The sequence below is a fragment of the Macrobrachium rosenbergii genome, chromosome 42, assembly GCF_040412425.1.
Source record: "Macrobrachium rosenbergii isolate ZJJX-2024 chromosome 42, ASM4041242v1, whole genome shotgun sequence".
In the NCBI taxonomy this organism is placed as follows: domain Eukaryota; kingdom Metazoa; phylum Arthropoda; class Malacostraca; order Decapoda; family Palaemonidae; genus Macrobrachium; species Macrobrachium rosenbergii.
The window spans coordinates 5,745,293-5,764,854 of NC_089782.1; the positions used below are offsets into that span (position 1 = coordinate 5,745,293).

The 19,562-nt window shown below is 39.6% G+C and overlaps 1 protein-coding gene across 1 annotated transcript in view; it reads right to left on the reverse strand.

The window, feature by feature from the left end:
• Positions 1 to 19,562, reverse strand: part of waw (Translation factor waclaw) — a 570,569-nt gene that overhangs the window by 445,251 nt on the left and 105,756 nt on the right. Inside the window, exons 3-5 of the mRNA XM_067085359.1 lie at positions 12,841 to 12,959; positions 8,939 to 9,211; positions 8,675 to 8,812 (exon numbers count right to left, since the gene is read on the reverse strand). Of these exons, the coding sequence (XP_066941460.1) occupies positions 8,675 to 8,812; positions 8,939 to 9,211; positions 12,841 to 12,959 (530 nt within the window). The remainder of the gene's footprint in view (positions 1 to 8,674; positions 8,813 to 8,938; positions 9,212 to 12,840; positions 12,960 to 19,562) is intronic.

The following is a 19,562-nucleotide window of genomic DNA, read 5'->3' on the forward strand; positions in this document are numbered from 1 at the left end:
ATGGACTATTTCACTGGGTGACACAGGTCGAGCCCAGAAATACAGTAATTAGTGAATATTTCTCAGTGAAAATACCGCAAATGGGCGAATTTTCAGCGAATACTGTGTATATATGTTTCACAGAGTAATCCGTGAATAGGTGAGTCCACAAGTCATGAGAATGCAAATATAGGGGGTTTACTGTATTATCAGCCTTTCAAGAAGTTAATTTTTCATTAGCACCAAGAACAGCTTCCAAATTTCTACCACTTACCCTACCCTAAAGAGGTAACACCAACAATGTGCATTCCCCAAACCTACCCCAAATACGATACTACTATGAGATGTACACTCATAAGCCAAACTGATTTATTATGAGTGAGAGTTTTACAGGAATATAGTCGCCCTTACTTTCACATTTTGGTAAGCAAGCTTGAATATTTGTTGGAAAACCTATCCTACATAAAGTATTTGCCACCAAAATTCATAGGCTAATTCCATTACAGGCAGTCCCCGGTTTACGACGGGTCCGGCTTACAATGTTCTGAGGTTACAAAGCTTTTCAGATATATTCATCAGAAATTATTTCCCAGTTTACGACGCATGTTCCAGGGTTACAACGAGTCGTACGCCGATCCGACGGAAGAAATATGGCACCAAAATGGCAGAATAATAAAATTTTGGATTTTTTTTTATGAAAAACAATAAAAATGCAGTTTATATCATTTCCAATACAGTACACCCAGACCATTAAAAGTATGGTTTTTTACGATTTTTGATGATTTTCGCAGTTTTTCGGTTTACGATGATTTTCGGTTTACGACGCGGTGTAAGAACGGAACCCCCATCGTAAACCAGGGACTGCCTGTAGTTTGCCAAACATTATTAAAAGGTCCCACTCCTATCATAGCTCATCATTTTTCTGCTGACATACTCCAACACCACATTACCCTTTCTATCTATTGCATCGGAATATCTACTGGTATAGCCGATTCACTTAAGGTAGATTCTTGGGCCTACGAGACGTTTGTTTGGCGGCCCCTGATTGGCTGGTACCGGGAGGTAGGCAACTCGCTCACAGTCTCATTTTTACGTATGTAGCTCAGAAAACTAGCAATATGTTTATATATCTCTTCATTTATCTCACGTTTTGAACAAGATAGTTAAGTTTTGGTCATACCATACATTTGGTATTAACCCTCTTACGCCAAGCCTCTATTTACAAAAGTGTCTGTCGTATGCCGGCAGCATTCGGGAGTTAGTGCCGAAGCGGAAAAAAAGTTTTTTTTAAAAAACCACAGCACGCTTAGTTTCTAAGATTAAGAGTTCATTTTTGGCTCCTTTTTATGTCATTGCCTGAAGTTTAGTATGCAACCATCAGAAATGAAAAAAAATATCATTATCATATATAAATATTGAAATATATGACAGCACGAAAAAAAATTTCATATATAATTGTATACAAATCGCGTTGTGAGCAAAACGGTTAAAGCTAACAAGTTATTTTTTTTTCTTTGTATTGTACACTAAATTGCGATGATTTTGGTATATAACAAATTGTAAAACGATCAAAGCAACACAGAGAAAATATTATCACAAAATGATGCATGAATTCGTAACTCGCAGATGTAAAAAATAGTTTTTTTCAAAAATTCACCATAAATCGAAATGTTGTGCTAGAGACTTCCCATTTGTTGCAAAATGAAGGTAATTGATTGAATATTACTAGACTGTAAGTGTTTTAGCTTACAATTACAGTTTTCGACCATTTCGGTCGAGTTAAAGTTGACCGAAAGTAGAATTTTTTCTATTTATCGTGATTTATATGAAAATATTTCAAAACTGATAAAAGCTACAACCATGAGTTACTTCTGTTGTATTCTACATGAAATTGCACACATTTCCATATATAAAACTTTATGTAATGACTAATTAAAACGGTGCAAACATTACGACAGTGACGAAAGAATTTCCAAGGTGCTCGGCCGAGTTACCACGCGCGGACGTAAGGAAAAATTTTTTCAAAAATTCACCATAAATCGAAATCTTGTGCTAAAGACTTCCAGTTTGTTGCAAAATGAAGGTACATGATTAAATATTACTAGAATGTAAGAGTTTTAGCTTACAATTGCATTTTTCGACCATTTTGGTCGAGTTAAAGTTGACCAAAGGTTGAAATTTTGGCACTTATCGTGATTTATATGGAAATATTTCAAAACTGATAGAAGCTACAACCATGAGTTATTTTCTGTTAAATTCTACATGAAATTGCACACATTTCCATATATAAAACTTTATGTAACGACTAATATAAAACGGTGCAAACATTATGACAAAGTGACGAAAGAATTTCTGAGATGTTCGGCAGAGTTACCGCGCGCAGATGTAAGGGAAAAGTTTTTTTCAAAATTCACCATAAACCGAAATATTGTGCTAAAGACTTCCAATTTGTTGCAAAATGAAGGTACATGACTGATTATTACTAGAATGTAAGAGATTTAGCTTACAATTGCGTTTTTCGACCATTTCTGTCAAGTTAAAGTTGACCAAAGGTTGAAATTTTGGCACTTATTGTGATTTATATGGAAATATTTCAAAACTGATAGAAGCTACAACCATGAGTTATTTTCTGTTGTATTCTACATGAAATTGCGCACATTTCCATATATAAAACTTTATGTAACGACTAATATAAACCGGTGCAAACATTACGACAAAAGGACGAAAGAATTTCTGAAATTTTCGGCCGAGTTACTGCGCGGACGCAAGAAAAAGTTTTTTTCAAAAATTCACCATAAGTCGAAATATTGTGCTAGAGACTTCCAATTTGTTGCAAAATGAAGGTAAATGATTGAATATTACTAGAATGTAAGAGTTTTAGCTTACAATTGCATTTTTCGACCATTTCGGTCGAGTCAAAGTTGACTGAAGGTTGAAATTTTTTGTAGTTGACATACGGTACGTCCACTCGGCACCCAACAGACAATTTTAGTCAACGTATGTTATGTCCAGTCGGCGTTTAAGGGTTAACTGTACAACTAAATATGATTTCCTGAAATCAATAAGATAAAACACAAAGGAATTATAATGAGTAAAAGTGAAGAGAGAAGCATTTCATTCCTTATACCTGTTTTTACTTATCATCAGATTTTGCATCATTCATGCCATCAAGATAAAGTAAAATCTGTGTTTTCATACTATTAATTCACCCTGAATACGCTGGTGCTTTCAGATTTTAGATGCGTGTGATATGTGAAGAGAAAATGAAGAATATGTCGTATTATGTTGCATCAGTTCTTGACTCCGTTTGCCAAGAGATGGTGATGATGATCAGCCGTTGACAGTTGCCAATTAGCGATATGCAAAGTTTGCAATTTAAACAATATTTGCTGCTGTATTATTATGTCATTACATTTTCTGAAAATAAATGCACATAATTCCCATTATCACTGTCGAACATTTTCACTCCAGTATTATATACATCCGTAAGTCTGGACATATCTGATACAAAAAAAAAAAAATCAGATGGATGCAAACTTCTCATATCGCTAATTGGCAACTTTAACGGCTGAGAGGACCAACGCGGTGTCTTGCAATCATCATCACCGTCTCTTGGCAAACTGAGTCAAGAACGGATGCAACATAATACGACATATTCTTCATTTTCTCTTCACATATCACACGCATCTGAAATCTGAAAGCACCAGCATATTCAGGGTGAATTTATTGTATGAAAACACAAGTTTTATTTTATCTTGATTGCATGAATAATGCAAAATCCAACGATATGTAAAAACAGGTATAAAGAATGAAATGCTTCTCTCTTCACTTTTACTCATTGTAATTCCTTTGTGTTTTATCTTATTGATTTCAGGAAATCATATTTAGTTGTACAATTAATACCGAATCCTATGGAATGATCAGAACTTTCCTATTTTGTGTAAAATGTGAGATAAATGAAGAAATATAAACATATTGCAAGTTTTCTGAGCTACAGACGTTAAAATGAAACTGTGAGCGAGCTGCATACCTCCTGGTACCAGCCAATCAGAGGCCACCAAACAAACGTCTCATAGGCTCAAGAATCTACCTTAAGTGAACCGGCTATAGTAAAAAAAAATCAATATTAATTATACGTACCAAAAATAACATTAAGCAAGGATGAGTACATGAACTCAAAATGGTTGAAAAAAAATTCCTTCAATTCAATTACCAGCTGCCTCTACCACAGTATTCATTCTAAAGTGGGCTTCGAGGCTACCAACTCCTGGTAAATTTTCCAGCATCTGGGTCCACTGGCTGTCCACAATACTATCAACACTCATGGAGTTGGGTGAATATGTGGAATCCTACCCATTAAATCCCATTACACGAGGACACTAACTTGTCTTAGTTCAAAAGCAGATGAGGTATGGTACACCAAATTCCTCATCAACCTTTCTCTGATTAGGCAATATATGAATATCATCAACCAGTAAATTGGTTATCCTGCTGCTTTACATCACTATAATTTCTGGAGTATAATCTACAATCTGCAGCTGCCCCATTCAACAACTGAGCACGGGCACTCTCCATTTTGCCACAATCATACTTTCTCCTCAGCCCAGGCTGTCTAGTATCTAGTTCCCAGCAAACTTCCCTCTCCTGAACATAGTCCCACTGGTGTCCCTTCCCTCACCCATTTGTCATTCATACTAGGAAAAGTTGACAGTATTCTGAACTTACATTACACACCTTTGAACTGCTTCCAGATTACATGGAGAATCTCAGTCTTTAATATTACAGTGAACCCTCGCTACTTCGCGGTTCGACTATCGCGGATTCACGACTTCGAGGATTTTTTCCATTACGTATGTATATTATAAGAGAAAATATATAGCGGATTTTCCGGAAATTTAAAAAATAGTCGCGATATATGAAGACCCAAATATTTCATTAATTCCATTAATAATTATTAATATCTGCTAGTACTGTTGGTTCATTGCATTATGACATATAATTCAGTACAAAATGAAATTAAACACAAAGAGAATGTGATCATACGATAATTCATTATAGTACTAGTAAAATTAAACTGAACATGAAACGCTAATCAGATGCAGTCTGACATTGTCATATTTGAATGGTGTAAGGCTGCTGATGGCTACATATATACTAATTATAAAATACGAATGTAATGAATGTGCATCTTTTCCATGAATCTTTTGTACTGCATCCAATAATATTGTTTGTTGCAAAAATCACATCTCGAATAAACCTATACTACTACAACAAAAAAAAGCATAAAATAGCGTAAAGTATATTTGAATTTGAAACTAGCATGTAAAATGGGCTGTGATTGGTTCCATTGGTGATAGATGACGAATCAGCTCCCAAGTTTTGTAATCTCGCCTGTGATTGGTGTTTTGACCGTTTCTCCGACCCGCAGCAGCTTCCCTTGTCTCTGACCCACAGCATCTTCTCGCGGCCACTTCGTTTCCCGCTCTCTCGGTAGATAGATGCTGTCTACATTACCAGTGCTGTGCGTGACAGTGTGTGTTTGAAGTTGAACTTTTTTTTTAACTTTGTTTAACCCCTACAATGGCTCCCAAGCGTTCTGCTTCTGCTAAGGCTGGTACTGAGCCTAAACGCCAACGGAAAATGATGACGATTGCTGAGAAGGTGACACTTCTCGATATGTTGAAGGAAGGGAGAAGTTACGCGGCCGTGGCCCGCCATTTTGGAGTGAACGAATCCACCGTTTGCTACATTAAAAAGGATGAGGCGAAGATTAGGAAGACGGCTGCCATCACCTTTAGCAAGTCAGCAAAGCGAGTTGTTACGGCTCATAATAAAACGATCGTCCGTATGGAAGGTGCTTTGTCAATCTGGATTGCCGACTGCCGGAAGAAGAAAATAGCCTTGGATACGAACACCATCCGAACCAAGGATTTGAGGTTGTATGAGAATTTCGCGGCAAAGGAACCTCAAGATGATGGCGACCACGCTGAAGAAGAAGAGGAAAACGACGAAGATGATGTAGATGAACCTCAAGCAGGGACATCCACTGATTCCCAGCCTCAGACACGACGTTTTACCGCCAGCAAACCGCTGACACGGTCGCTGCTGAAACTTACGCGAATGAGACGTTCAAGAATATTATCGCTGAAGGTGGATACAAGCCCGAACAAGTCTTTAATATGGACGAGACGGGTTTGTTTTGGAAGAGAATGCCATCGTGAACTTTCCTCAAAGAAGCCAAAGCCTCTGGCTTTAAAGCATTCAAAGATCGTGTTACCCTCGTGATGTGTCGCAATGCTGCGGGATTTTTGCTAAAGCCAGGGCTTATTTATAAGTCGAAAAACCTCGTGCTTTGAAAAATAAAAATAAGAATCTCCTTCCGTGTATTGGATGCATAATCCAAAAGCATGGATTACGAAGATGCTGACCTCCAACTGGTTCCACCAGTGTTTTATCCCACAAGTCAGTAAATATCTCTTAGAGAAGGGCTTGCCATTTAAGATCCTTCTCCTGCTGGATAACGCTGGTGGACACGCGACTGATCTTTCGCATGAGGGCATTCAGGTTGAGTTCCTGCCACCCAACACAACGTCCTTAATTCAACTGATGGACCAGGGGGTTATCAGGGCGTTCAAGGCCCTCTACACGAAGAATACCTTGGCGGACCTCGTTGCGTGTGTGGATGCCGCCCAAGAAGATGAGGATGAAACATTCAATTTGAAGGCGTACTGGCGGCAATACACAATTGCCACGTGCCTTCAGAACATCCAGAAGGCACTGCAAGAAATGAAACCTGCTACTGTTAACGCCAGCTGGAGGAAGTCGTGGTCCGAGATTGTTTACGACGACGAGGGATTTACGCCTGCCGAGATTCAACACTCTGCAGTACGGAAATCTGTGCAGTTGGCTGCGATAATTGGCGGTGACGGGTTTGGCGACATGACGACGGAAGACGTTGACGAGTTGTTGGACTGCCATTCCCAGCCGCTAACTGACGCAGACCTCGAAGACCTGACAAAATCAGCCAGTGAGGAAGAAAATGAACCACAGGAAGAGACCCAAGAAGTTGTCGAAGAAACAGGCTTAACATTAGAACGGCTTGCCAAGCTCTGCAACCTGGCGAAAGGAGCTGAAAGAATTGTCACAAGAATAGGACGAGGATATGGTTCGTTCTCTGCAGTTCTGCAACAAAATCGATGAAGACATGACTCCCTACAGGATGCTCTTCGATCGAAAAAAGAAGCAGCGGCAGCAACTTCCGATCACAATGTTCTTCCAGCCTCACAAAAAAGAGCCAGTTCCTCCTGCTACTATGCCTTCGGAAGAAATTGAAGAAGTGTCCCAGGAAGAAGTTGAAGAGGTGTCCCAGGAAAAGACACCTCAGTCTGAAGAGACGTAAAATACAATCATTGGCTGCACAGTAGAAAACATCATCAGCTTCATCATCATCATTTCTACTGTGTAGCAAATTCATCGCCATCATCATTCAAGTTTTTCTTCAACTTCTTTCATGGTGGGTATGTCATATTTCATTTATGCCACATTTAAATAAACTACGTTTCTTAGTAAATCTAAGATAATTCCCAATATATATATCTCTGTCGCACATGAAAGGAATGCTATTGCGAAATCTCAGTGCGATCAAACCAGACGCAAACGTCATCAATAAGTACCTGTGTAGTGTCTTAAAGACAGTGCGTCATCATACATTAGCATGCGTTTGCATAAACTCAGCGTTCTCCTTTTGATCAGAGCTGGAGGCAAAGTCACGTAGCCGTGGGAAGTCCTTGGGAACGAGGTCATATGTTTGTTCGTGTGTGTGAATCTTAGTCTTGCTATGTAAAAGTGTGAAAGCTTAGATATTAGATCGACATGGGAGATCATCCTGTGCAGACCAATTGTATTCTTTTGTATATAGTCTTTATACTAAATACAAGAAAAACCACTATGGAGTTTGTCTGAAATCCTGCAGAACATTGGTCTGATCTTCCAAAAACAGTCTTATTCTACAGCCATGGAGAAAATGAAGATGTCACAACCAAACTCTGACTGAGTTCCAAACACAGTCCTTATGACCAAACACCAGGGGGAATTTCTGATGAAATACCTTCTTATAACAGGTACAGTAACAATCTTTATTTCTTTATATACTTTAATATTCTAACATTTTAATATTAGTGCCTGTTTTAGATTAGGGTACTGTACATGCATTAAGTGTTCTGTACATTAAAGGGTGGTTTGTTAACAGTACATACGAGGAGGGCTTTATTGTAACTTCCAACTCTATCGTGGTGAGTAAAATACTGTACAATTGTACAGTACGCACCATAACAATCTTTCTATTTTTTTATGTTCACTTACTGTTTTACTGCTTATCATTTGTGCCTGTGTACTGTATGTACGTATTGTAGATATCTGTACATTACTATAAAGGGTGGTTTGTTAACAGTACATGTACTATGTAAAGGGAGGGTTTTAAAAGTCTGAATACATGTTAAATAAATACTGTAAATATGGTGTCCCTACTTCGCGGATTTTCAGCTATCGCAGCCAGTTCTGGAACCTATCTACCGCGATAAACGAGGGTTCACTGTATGTTGAGGGTAAATATCACAAAATGTAATTAGTACAATAAAGGTAGGAACATGTTTCATGGGAGTACAAGATCCTGTACAAGTAGAACAGTAAAGCTCACCTTATATTTGTCAAACCAAGAATCAAACAGCAACCCACGAAATGGCTTTTCTATATTGCATTTACTGGTAGGAGGTGGTATAGCATCTATAACTCTTTCAATAACATCTATCACACCTGTTCCATGTTTGGCTGATATCTGCAAAACAGAACCACAGAAATTCTTGGGAGAAATTTGAAACAATACAATGTGTAACTAAAATACCATCTTTCATCTGCAGTCCAAATATACAATCCACATCAATAAAAAGCTATTATAATTTACCTGCAGCACATCCTCCGGATCAATTTCGAACAAATTAAACAGTTGTTCTTTGACAGCTTCAGGATCAGCACTCTTTAGATCTATTTTGTTAAGCACTGGTATGACAGTCAACCCACTTGCAAAGGCTAGATAGAAATTTGCCACTGTCTGGGCTTGAACGCCTTCATTGGCATCTACTAAAAGAATCACCCCCTCACATGCAGCCAGTGAACGTGACACTTCATATGTGAAATCGACGTGTCCAGGAGTATCAATCAAATTAAGCAAAAAATCCTGAAATAACAATATCTAAATTATTCTATTGGGAACAAAAAATTCTATTTTCTGTAAGTAATAAAAATAATGCTGGTAACATTAATACTGATGACAATCATAATTATTATAAAATTAATAATAACGTTTTAAATGCAATAAAAAAGGTTACTTTTCTCATGTCACCGGCTAACTTCTGAGAAGTCTTACAGCTGTATATGCCAAATTAACAGAAAGCTTGGATGAATCTTGCATTGCTTAATACTGTTTACAGTTAAAGACCTTGACATATAATTGTTTAAACTGTACTAACACCTGGGCAGATGGGATTATTCTACTCACTGGTTGATAACATCTCTACCATAAGAACTTTCATTCCCACTAACATTAAGATCAAGATTTTACATGATCCATAAACTACCTGACCTAATTGCTGGCATACCATTTAAACATTTGTCAGACATGCCTATATTCATTTTCCATGCATCCTTAAAATCACGTCTTTTCTCTGTAAGAATAAGAGAATAAAGGAAGGGTCACTGTGTGTTAACCAAGAACCTCACTTTTCATGGAAACTATAAGAGACAGCAGGAAATGAGGGGTCAGTAAGAGGGTACTCTTACATGATTCAGGGGTTTGTATAAAACATAATTTTCCTTTTAAAAAATATAGTTCGTTTCATAACAACTCCAACTGCTATTTAGGTTGGAGCTCAAGGTGGTCAATAACCTAGGGGGTTTGTGCACATACCTAAAGATCCAGTAGGGTATTCAAGGACTGAAAGGAGTGAGTAACCATGTCTCTAGTGGCTTTTTTTGTAATGGTATGATCAAGTCTATGCAATAAAAAGTAAGTGCATGTATCAAATAAACCTTCCAGAAATGGAAAGACAGAGCATTACCTTAATATGCAGCAGCAAAATAAGTTCTGAAGACTACACTTCTTAATATTATCACAAATGATTGGTGATGATGAGAATAATGAGTGTGAAATATCTTCCTACAAATGTAACACAGGCCTCCATGACTATCTGTAAGAATAATGGTTGTATATAGGAAAAATGAAAAGGAAGTGCTTAAAACTGATGTCAGTATGTTTACCTTGTTGATTTATTTAATTTAATTTAACTGTACTGTATTTATGTAAGATTTGTCTTAAGCTGCTTTGGCAGTATTTTGTAAGCTCTCCAGTTTCCTCCTCACCAGCCCTTCGCTTGTTTACCTGTTCTTACAGTTCTGTTTTTCTTTTCAAGCAATGCAGTCCCTGCCCGCCTCTTTGAGAGGTATTGTCATTGGCCCAGTGATGTCGGGCAGCTAGTCTGTTCTGAGCCACCTTCTCAAGGCGTTTTGGATTGTTTGCTGTTGCTATTTGCAACTATTATTGACCTGGTTGCTGCTGCTTTTTGCTTTGCCTTTGATGTAGGGAACACCTGGCCTGCTTTGATTGCAGTCAGCATTATGTTTTGGGATTTTTCATCAATCCCATTCGCCTCCAGCCCAGTTATTACTGCCTGGAGGACCTCACCTTCCTATGGTAAGGTATTGCTATTATATAAGTGAGATTACGGTACTTGTGGGCATCACGATTGTCGTTGGGGCTCCTTTATCCCTGTAACCTGGGATTTACTCCAGATGTGGAGATTAATTGAAATTATTGAGATCACGATGTCATAATAAAGGCCTCATTAGAATATTTAACTTAGTTTGTAAAACTGTTAGGGTATTCTCGCTTTTCATTCCTCTGGTGAGATGGAGGAAGAAGCCCCTGAAGACGATAACGATGACAATGAAGACGAATCTACATCACATCCAGCACCTTTGTATAAACACATGAGGATGTGTTTGATATGCTTATCGAAATTATGAAGAATCCCTACATAGACCATAATGCCTTCCCCAGGGCACTGGAGTTTGCTGATGATGTTCAAGAAATGGGGTGGATGATGACTGCGAGGCAGAATCATCAATCCTACCAACACAATACCCTCAACAGTTTCTTTAGACCCCTAACCCTTTTACCAAAGTCCATCACCATCCAATTCTTTGGTAACTCAGGCATTCAGCTCAGAAATACAGGTGAAAACTTTTAGCACCCTTTCTTGATGTGGAAGGTTCATTCAGGCAGGACTCTGATGTCCCTCTGCTGCCACTCAATGAACAAAACTCTCTTCTAGGCACCTCAATGCCTCTTTCAACCAGTTTAACATTTCATGACTTCATGGGGGTACAGGGGGTAAAGGACCTCAATAATACAGTGGTGTTGGAGGAGGGGGAGAAAGGAGGACTTGTAAACTTCCCTGCAAGTTTTTAAAAGGGGGAGTTAGAACTTCCTTGTAAGTTTTTAATAGTCTGGCTATCACACGCAGTTTCAGCACCGCGCACCAGGTAAGCAAGAGAGAAAGTTTTCTGGGATAGGTGGAGAGGATGAATGGGCGTTTGACTTCTTGTTTATGTTTTTTCACATTTTACTGAAGGATATTAACTTGTAGTAAAATAATTAAGGGCAACACAAAAGAGACGTAGAAGCATTTGATACCCACTAAGATAGTCCTCTTCAAACCTATAACACACACAACCACACACACATTCTCTCCTATCATTTCCCATTTTTCATTTCTTTGCATTTTGTCATAGTTTTCACAGCAGAAAATTCTGAAAAACCAATAAATGAGAGAGAGAGAGAGAGAGAGAGAGAGAGAGAGAGAGAGAGAGAGAGAGAGAGAGAGAGAGAGAGAGAGAGAGAGAGATCAATACAACTGTTAACAGATGTGCAAAATCACTTAAGATACTCCTTGTCCATTCAACACATACAAAAGACTCAGAATTGCATTTAATTCTTGTTCACTGTTCATTCAGTCATAACCCTTAAATTATCTCATGTTTGGGTGCAATAGGCATTGCATGTCCATACATGTCCAAGGCATGATAAAATTATTAGGGAGCTTTTAGATCTTGTTTGCTGTTCAATCAGCTGTAAGGAATAAGCAGGTATTTAACAAAGGTCTCAGTCACTTTAAGGTTTGAATCCTTAAAAAAAAAACTCCAAACAAATATTTACTCCCAATACAAAAATCTTCAACTATATGGAGATGCAAAATAATCATATTACATTGATTAAGTGATAAACACTGACAGAAAAAAAAAAGTGCACTAAGCAGAGCAAAAGTCAGAGAACTCTAAGCAAAATACTAATGAGCTATTTAGCTTTCCATGATTAATTTAATTTAAAAACAACCCAAAACTGTTATAAGAAGTTCTAATCCCTAACAAATGAATAACATACAAATAGAAAGGCTATGGAAAATTAAAGATCAGCAGTAGAAACAGTAAGACACTAACTGGGAAGTTTAAGTAAGTGGTACTTAATGCACTTATTTAATATCTTAGAGACCCAATCTACAATAAAGGTAAAACTACTCTATGATAAGTTATTGAAGGATAATGTAGTCAGAAACAGTGAAAGAGTGGAAATCTATTAAGGAAATGTAAAGTCTGTCAACAAAAGGACTTGGGAGCTCAGATGTGCAAACAGCCAACAGGATGTTTCTTTGCTTTTGAGTGTGTCTGGAAAGGGAACTGATGCATCTGAAGGTCGTTGTAAGTGATGGATATTTAGTGCCAAAACAAATATAAACTGGCAACCTTGCTTACCTGGTCTTTGTATCTATATACAATGGATGCTGTCTGAGCTTTAACAGTAATGCCTCTTTCTCTCTCAACTTGCAATTTATCTAGTACTTGCTTATTACTGCCATCCTTCTCTATTGCACCTGAAAAAAAATTGACCAAATTATATGAAGTGTCAGTACAAATTTCATTTTTTATGCAATACAAGATCTCTTGAAGACTTTGTAATTTGCAGAAAACGATTGTTATATCAAGAAAAGTAAAGGTTGTGATGAGAACACAAGAGTGAATCTTCTCATGCATAAGATACATTTTACTTAACAAACTGTTGCTCCAATTGAACATTAATTTTATTAGGGAAATTCAAATAAGTTTCAATTAATCTACAAAAACCATTCAAAACTTATTAGAATACTGTGACAGGCACCCTTATCACTGATCTATAAGCTGTCAAACATTCTAGGATCACTAGGGTGTGGCCAGGAAAACAAAACAGCACTGCCATATCTATTTATCATTTTAAATCTTACCCTCAAGATTAATCCCTTGTCTATGGCTTTGCCTGAGATCTGTTATTTACTGTGCTTCGTTTTTAAAGAAACAGCATTGTGTGAATTTTGTTTGTTCTTAATGATTTTTCTTTTTTGTGTACGTTTTGGAAATACAATCATAGTTCTTGTAATAACACCATGATATGTTTAATGCATTAACACTTAAAATTTGTGTGGGTGGTCTGGAAGGAATAGCTTTTCAAGTCATTTGATTATTGTCCATATTCCATTTTAGCAGTTATTTATTAGTTACAAGACTGCATTTTTCAATTCCTCTGCAGGTTAAATAAACTATTCATCATTTAGGATAGAAAAATAATTTACCATTAATTACAGGGGCCACCTTGTTTCTTTAAAATGAGTTATTTTTATATGTTACAACCAGTTTCCTTGCCCTGGGAGTAAAGACGTTGGAGGTGGGGAGATTTGTTCCACTTTGGTTATCCCTTGGGTTATCTGTACTGTCTAGTGACGCTGGCTGTTTGAGGTGACCACGGTTGTTGTTTTTGACCGAGCTGACCTTTTAAATGCCCTTGCTGAATGTGTGTCAGTGAAACTGCGGTTTGGCAGTAGCGGCCAACAGCTATTCTATAACTCTTTATTTTTATGAAAATAAATTAGGCTTATACAGGCAGTCCACAGTTATTGGTGGCCTCGGTTATTGGTGATCTGGTTTTACAGTGCTTGTCTAGCGATAACTGGATTTTTGGCGCCGATATGCGCCAATCTCCGCTTATCGGCACCGATCCCCACTTAACAGTGGCGCCGATATCAGTTATTGGCACCGATAAGCAGGGATTTCGGTGCTATTATCGCTGATTTTCAGTTATCATCATGCCGTTGGGAATGGAACCCCCGCTGATAACCGGAGACTGCCTGTACTGAAAATATGTGAGGTTAAATGTTTTGATGTTATCTTTAAATGAATAAATTTTTAAAAAATTTCACTCGAGCAAGCTCTAACACAGCAAAACTTTTAATCATAACAATGAGACGTCTGACAACGCACAAATTCCTTACTCACTCCACCCTAGAGATCTCAGGTGCTTGAAAGACTATATGCTGAGATACCTCAAGTAAAATCAACTATTAAAACTGAGCATAGAAGTAACAGGATAGCAAAGAAGACATCCCCCCAAGAGGGAAAGCCTTTTATCTTACACTGTGCAATATTCACTTCCTCACTTTAGCAATGCGACTCACTCCTTAGTGGGAGGGTTATCCCTGACAACTGACTGGAGTCGAGCCCTCACAGAAATACTACAATCCTGGGTGCAACTGCAAGCAAGGGATGCAATGACTCCTGTAGCCTCCTAATCAGTCTGGCATAAGGATGACAGAAAGATGGGCCCTGGGCCTGAGTGAGGGTATAGAGAGCCTCACTCAAGTAAGTAAAGGATAGGTGAACTATGAATCTCCATTAGGAAATTAAGCCAGTAGATAGCTAATTCTGACAACACTACTGGTGGGTTCAGAATATAACTCTATCACTGCCCCCATCCTTCTTTGTTAAAGGGAAGAGCAGAGGGATATCTAGCTCAAAGACAAGTCTAATCCCAGCCAATACTTTGGCTTAGATGCTGCTCTGGGAAGGGGGAAGGGAAGACAGAGAGTCCAGTCACTCTGCATTTACACCCCCAGATTTATACTAAGCAAAAGCATTCATGCGAGATGCAAGTCTGTCTGAATTGAGTTCGGTGTCTACACAACTTGTTGAGCTGCAACCATAGGTCCCAAGGAGAAGGTATCCAAAGACTTGTGGTTAACATCTACCACGTAGAATGAGGTAAGGGTTGTCTGCCTATACCATGAACCTGCTATCATTATCTGCCACACCAAGAAGTTCCTCCAAATGGCTAGGGACGGTCTCGCACCCGACTTAATGGGTTCTTACACAGGTGAGATGGATGATATCCCCCTCAGAGCAGTCATAAGCTTCTTTGACTACCTCACGAAGCCAAAAAGAGTGTTGCTGGATACCTCCTTCTTATGCTTGCCTGTGCCTATAAAAAGGAACAACACTCTGGACAAAGAGCTAGGTCTTTTTTGGGCTGTACCTTATGGCTGGCCGTGAGCAAAAAGGCATCATGTCTGGATCACCACCAACAATGTCTGGGATAGAGCTTACTGAAAAAATCTTGAATCTCTCAACAGCAACTGACAGGTTCTGAGCTTTCCCCTCTGACTCAGGTGAAATGACCCCCATCTCTCTGAGTGCCATACTAAATAAGATTTCATGCAATTTCTCAACATGATTCACTTTCATGATATTAGCAGGTGTAGAGTAAGAACAGTGATCCAATTCAACAGTCTTGGGAGTGAATAAAACAATCACTTCCTAATCTATAAATTTACAAAAATTTTATTTCTGAGCTCGTCCCTGTGTCACCCGGTGAAATTCCTTAGTAGCACGAATTTCTAGGTATAAATATTGCTAAATATACCAGAGAAAAAAGCTATCAGGAATGCTGGGGTTACTACCCGCAGATCGAGCATCTATATGAAATAGACGTCGGTATGGGCAAGGGTGAGTGAGGTCATCACTACCACAGAACCACACTCTGAAGACATCCCAATGGCAAAACCCCCAGAAGAGCGGAGAGCCGACCCAACTCCCGCACTCACCCGCCCGCCAAACAGCGACCCCAGCGCCATCTGAACTCATTCCTTTCTAGCACGTGATCGCTGCGATCTTGTGAATTTTCGCTTGTGCTTTTTTCGGAATTTTCCGCTGTTTGCATCATGGCATCGAGCAGCTTTACTGTTTCCAAGTTAAGTACCATCTTCTTTTGGGGTTTTTATGATAAGTCTGGCTGTTTAAGCCCGTATACATAAATTATACGTGGTTTTCGTTTGGGTCGCTGTGGTGTCCCGCTTGGCAGCCATTCCGACCTAGAGGTATACCCATTCGGCTTGTTCTGTTTGGGTTTCTCTTGGTCGTTTACACAATTTATCTTTAATTCCCCATCAGGGAGCATCCTGGCGGCGTTCTTTCGCGGTGTGCCTTTGGGTCTCCTTTAATATTGTTTGTTACAAGTTTCCTCTCATAGGGGTTCTTTCGATTGTTTAAGGTATCTGAAGTTTTCACTCGTTAATTTTCTCCCCAGGATGTTTCCCTTTCTGAGAAGTGTGATAAAAGACTTTTTCACTATATGTGCTTGATGACGTGAAAATTATAATATTCACCCTTACGTGGCGTCAGGTTCGACCTGTTGACTGTTTACATTCTGTCACCTCGTTCGGTTAGGCTATAGCCTAGCACAAGCGTATATTTTTAGTTTGTTTGATGATTATTTGATGGTTATATATTTTTTACTCTGGTTAACATATCCTTTGGGGGTGTTAGCCTAGTTCTTTCACTAATGAATGAACTAGGCTACCTCTTTATCCTTTGTTTTCCTAACCTCCTGCTCTCCCGTATAACGCTTGAGAGGGGGAGGAGGGGGTAGTCAGGTCGAGGGAGTTTCTGTTGTTGTTCCATCCGCCTTCCAGCTTGTTCGGGTGGCTGAAGTTGAGACCCCTTTGTTCCCCCTCTCTCACCAGTGGGGGAAGAGGGTTTTATTTGGGAGATCTCCTTCATGCTTCATACAATCCCTTACTCGAGTCAGTTAAGGTTGGCCTTCAACACAGGAATTTCTCTCCCTGTTCTTTCCTCCCCCTTCCCTTCTCTCCTCCTGGTTACCTAGGCTATGCCGACCAGGAGGGTGGAGTGTATATGGTTTGGTATTATATTATCCCCACCCCTTCTCCTTCCCCGGTGCTTGTAGTGGGTCACGGTCTCCCCGTATACCTTACAGGGTTACAGTTGAGCGGAGGGTATTACCCCAGTCTCCTGTTCTTATTCTCCGGACCCTTTCCTACTAGTACTGTCCTTCCACCTTCGGCCCCCCGTTATAATATGTGAATCCTTTCCTGAGGTTCTAGTTTTTGTCATCTCCTCGCGTGTGAGACATCGAGCTTTCGATGGTCACCCCGAGGTAGACAGGCCTATCCTAGTTGAGGGACATGCTCTCTCCTGGGATCGGTCCTGCCGGCATTTACTGGAACAAGTGTTTCGTTGATTCGCTCTCTCCGGATCGAGCGGGTTTCCAACCACTTCAGGGCTCAGTTTCCGCCATCCCCGGCCCTCCCGTTGCTCCGTTAGGCTAAATGCTTCGGCATGTTGCGTCTTTATGGATAGGTTTGACTGGCTTTTCCACCTGACCATATTATGATCAGCTGTGATGTACTGCCTCGCCTTCCTACTGGACTCTAGCTTTGGAGGCTCGGGATCCCGGAGGGGTTGTGCCGGAACCCGGGGGTCTATGATCTCTTATTCTTATTATGTTGTTAACCAATTTTTTGTACATCACTTTATCTGTTATACTAGTTTGCAGCGGCCTCACCATTGCGGACTCAAAAAGGATTTTGACAAAGGAAAAATCTATTTCTGGGAGGGGCCCGTGTCACCCGGTGAAATAATCCATTCAGCACTTATTTCTAGGGAATTCCGTTGCTAGATACCAGAGAAAAGCTAAATGTAAAGCTGGGGTTACTACCCCAGAGCGAGCTCAAGAAATGGAGTCGTGTATGGTAAAGGGTGAGATTGTCACAATCACGGGACCCTGCCTATAAAGATTCCCAATGTCAAAAGTCCCAACGAGAGAGGTGCGATACAAGCCCATGCACTACTCGCGGACTGTACACAAGGCAATACTAGCCGCATTCCATTTTAGCACGCGATTTTCGTTCACACGTAATTTCGTTGTGCTCCTTATTTTGTGCCTATTTTGACATTTTTATGGCATCCCGCAAGGTTCTTCTTCAACAACTTGAGTACCAGTGTTTTGTTGTTTTTAGGCGATTGAGGCTCCTTATTTTCCTTTAGTTTAATAATTAAAGGGATTTATAACGCCCGTCTCGATCTCCTCTCACGGCGTCTCATGACCTCTCTTGGTCTTGGGTCGGCATGTTTGTTTTGTGTAATTTATTTGTAATTTTTCTTGTTTGGGATATATTCCCAATTCTGTGATTCCTAATTTAAGTGGGTTTGATTATTTTTATGTTTGTTCTGTGCCCCTTTACTACGAGAAGTGAAGTTTGGCGTTTAGGCTACAAGCTTCCCCTCGGGCCTATTCGCTTATTATCATGGCTTTATTATGCCTTAATTTTGTCCCTCACTTCTCTTAGCTTCTGGGAATCTTATTTTCATTGGTACTGTTACGGTTTTTTGCTTTGTTTTTGCAATTTAGTAAATTTTGTGAATTTTGTGAATTTTATGTTCCCTTGCTGGTCAAGTGCGGTCTTGCTGTTTAGGCTACATGGTTCCCCCTCGGGCCTATTCGCTTATTATTTTGGCTTTATTATGCCTTATTTTAGACACTCACTTCTCTAAGCTTATGGGAACATGATGTTCATTGGTACATTTAAGATTATTCTCTTTACGTTTGACCTTGTGCTCGGATGCTTTTGAATTTTGTTGATTATTTTGGGTACTTTTATATAACTGGAGGTCGGCCATTTCCCTTCACGTCCATGTCGTGTTGGGCCTGCCTATCCTCCTACATGTACCTTATAGTAATTTTCTGTTATATTATACATTTATTTTGGGTTGGTTAGTTAGCCTTTATCCCTCTCCTAGGCTTCCTTCCTTTGCATCGCCTCAGTTAGGTTAGCCTAGGGGTAGGCTATAGCATTTTTTCCCTTTGGGGAAAAAACGTTAAGGGGGGGCGATCTCGATCTGTACGTATGAGTTTCATGTCTGTGATCTCGATCTGTACATATGAGTTTTATGTCTGGTGCTTCCCTTTGTTTGGTTTTGGCTTAGGTATGTAGCCTACGTCCACCCTCTCCGTTTCAGCTTTTCACTTAGGATAATGTTCCTGATAGGTTAAGCTGGAATAGCGAGGGTTTACCTCGTAGCCTATCCTAGTTCAATCCTTCTTTGGGTGACCGGGAGTGCTCTCCCCACTCCTGTTCACACTTCAACTATATTTATTATTTTGTTGTATCGAGAAACCCCTTCTTCCCGTTTACCCAATCCCTTTGCTCTCTCTCCCCTTGGTTCGTTTTCAAGGTTTGTTAACTTTCCAAGGCTTGAGAGCAATTTATCCTTATTTTTGTGCTGTAGCCCACATCCCCTCCTCTGCATTGATTGGTTTGTCCCTCGGTGTGTGTCTGACCTTATTGGTTGGCACCCCACCTGGGCCTGAGGTG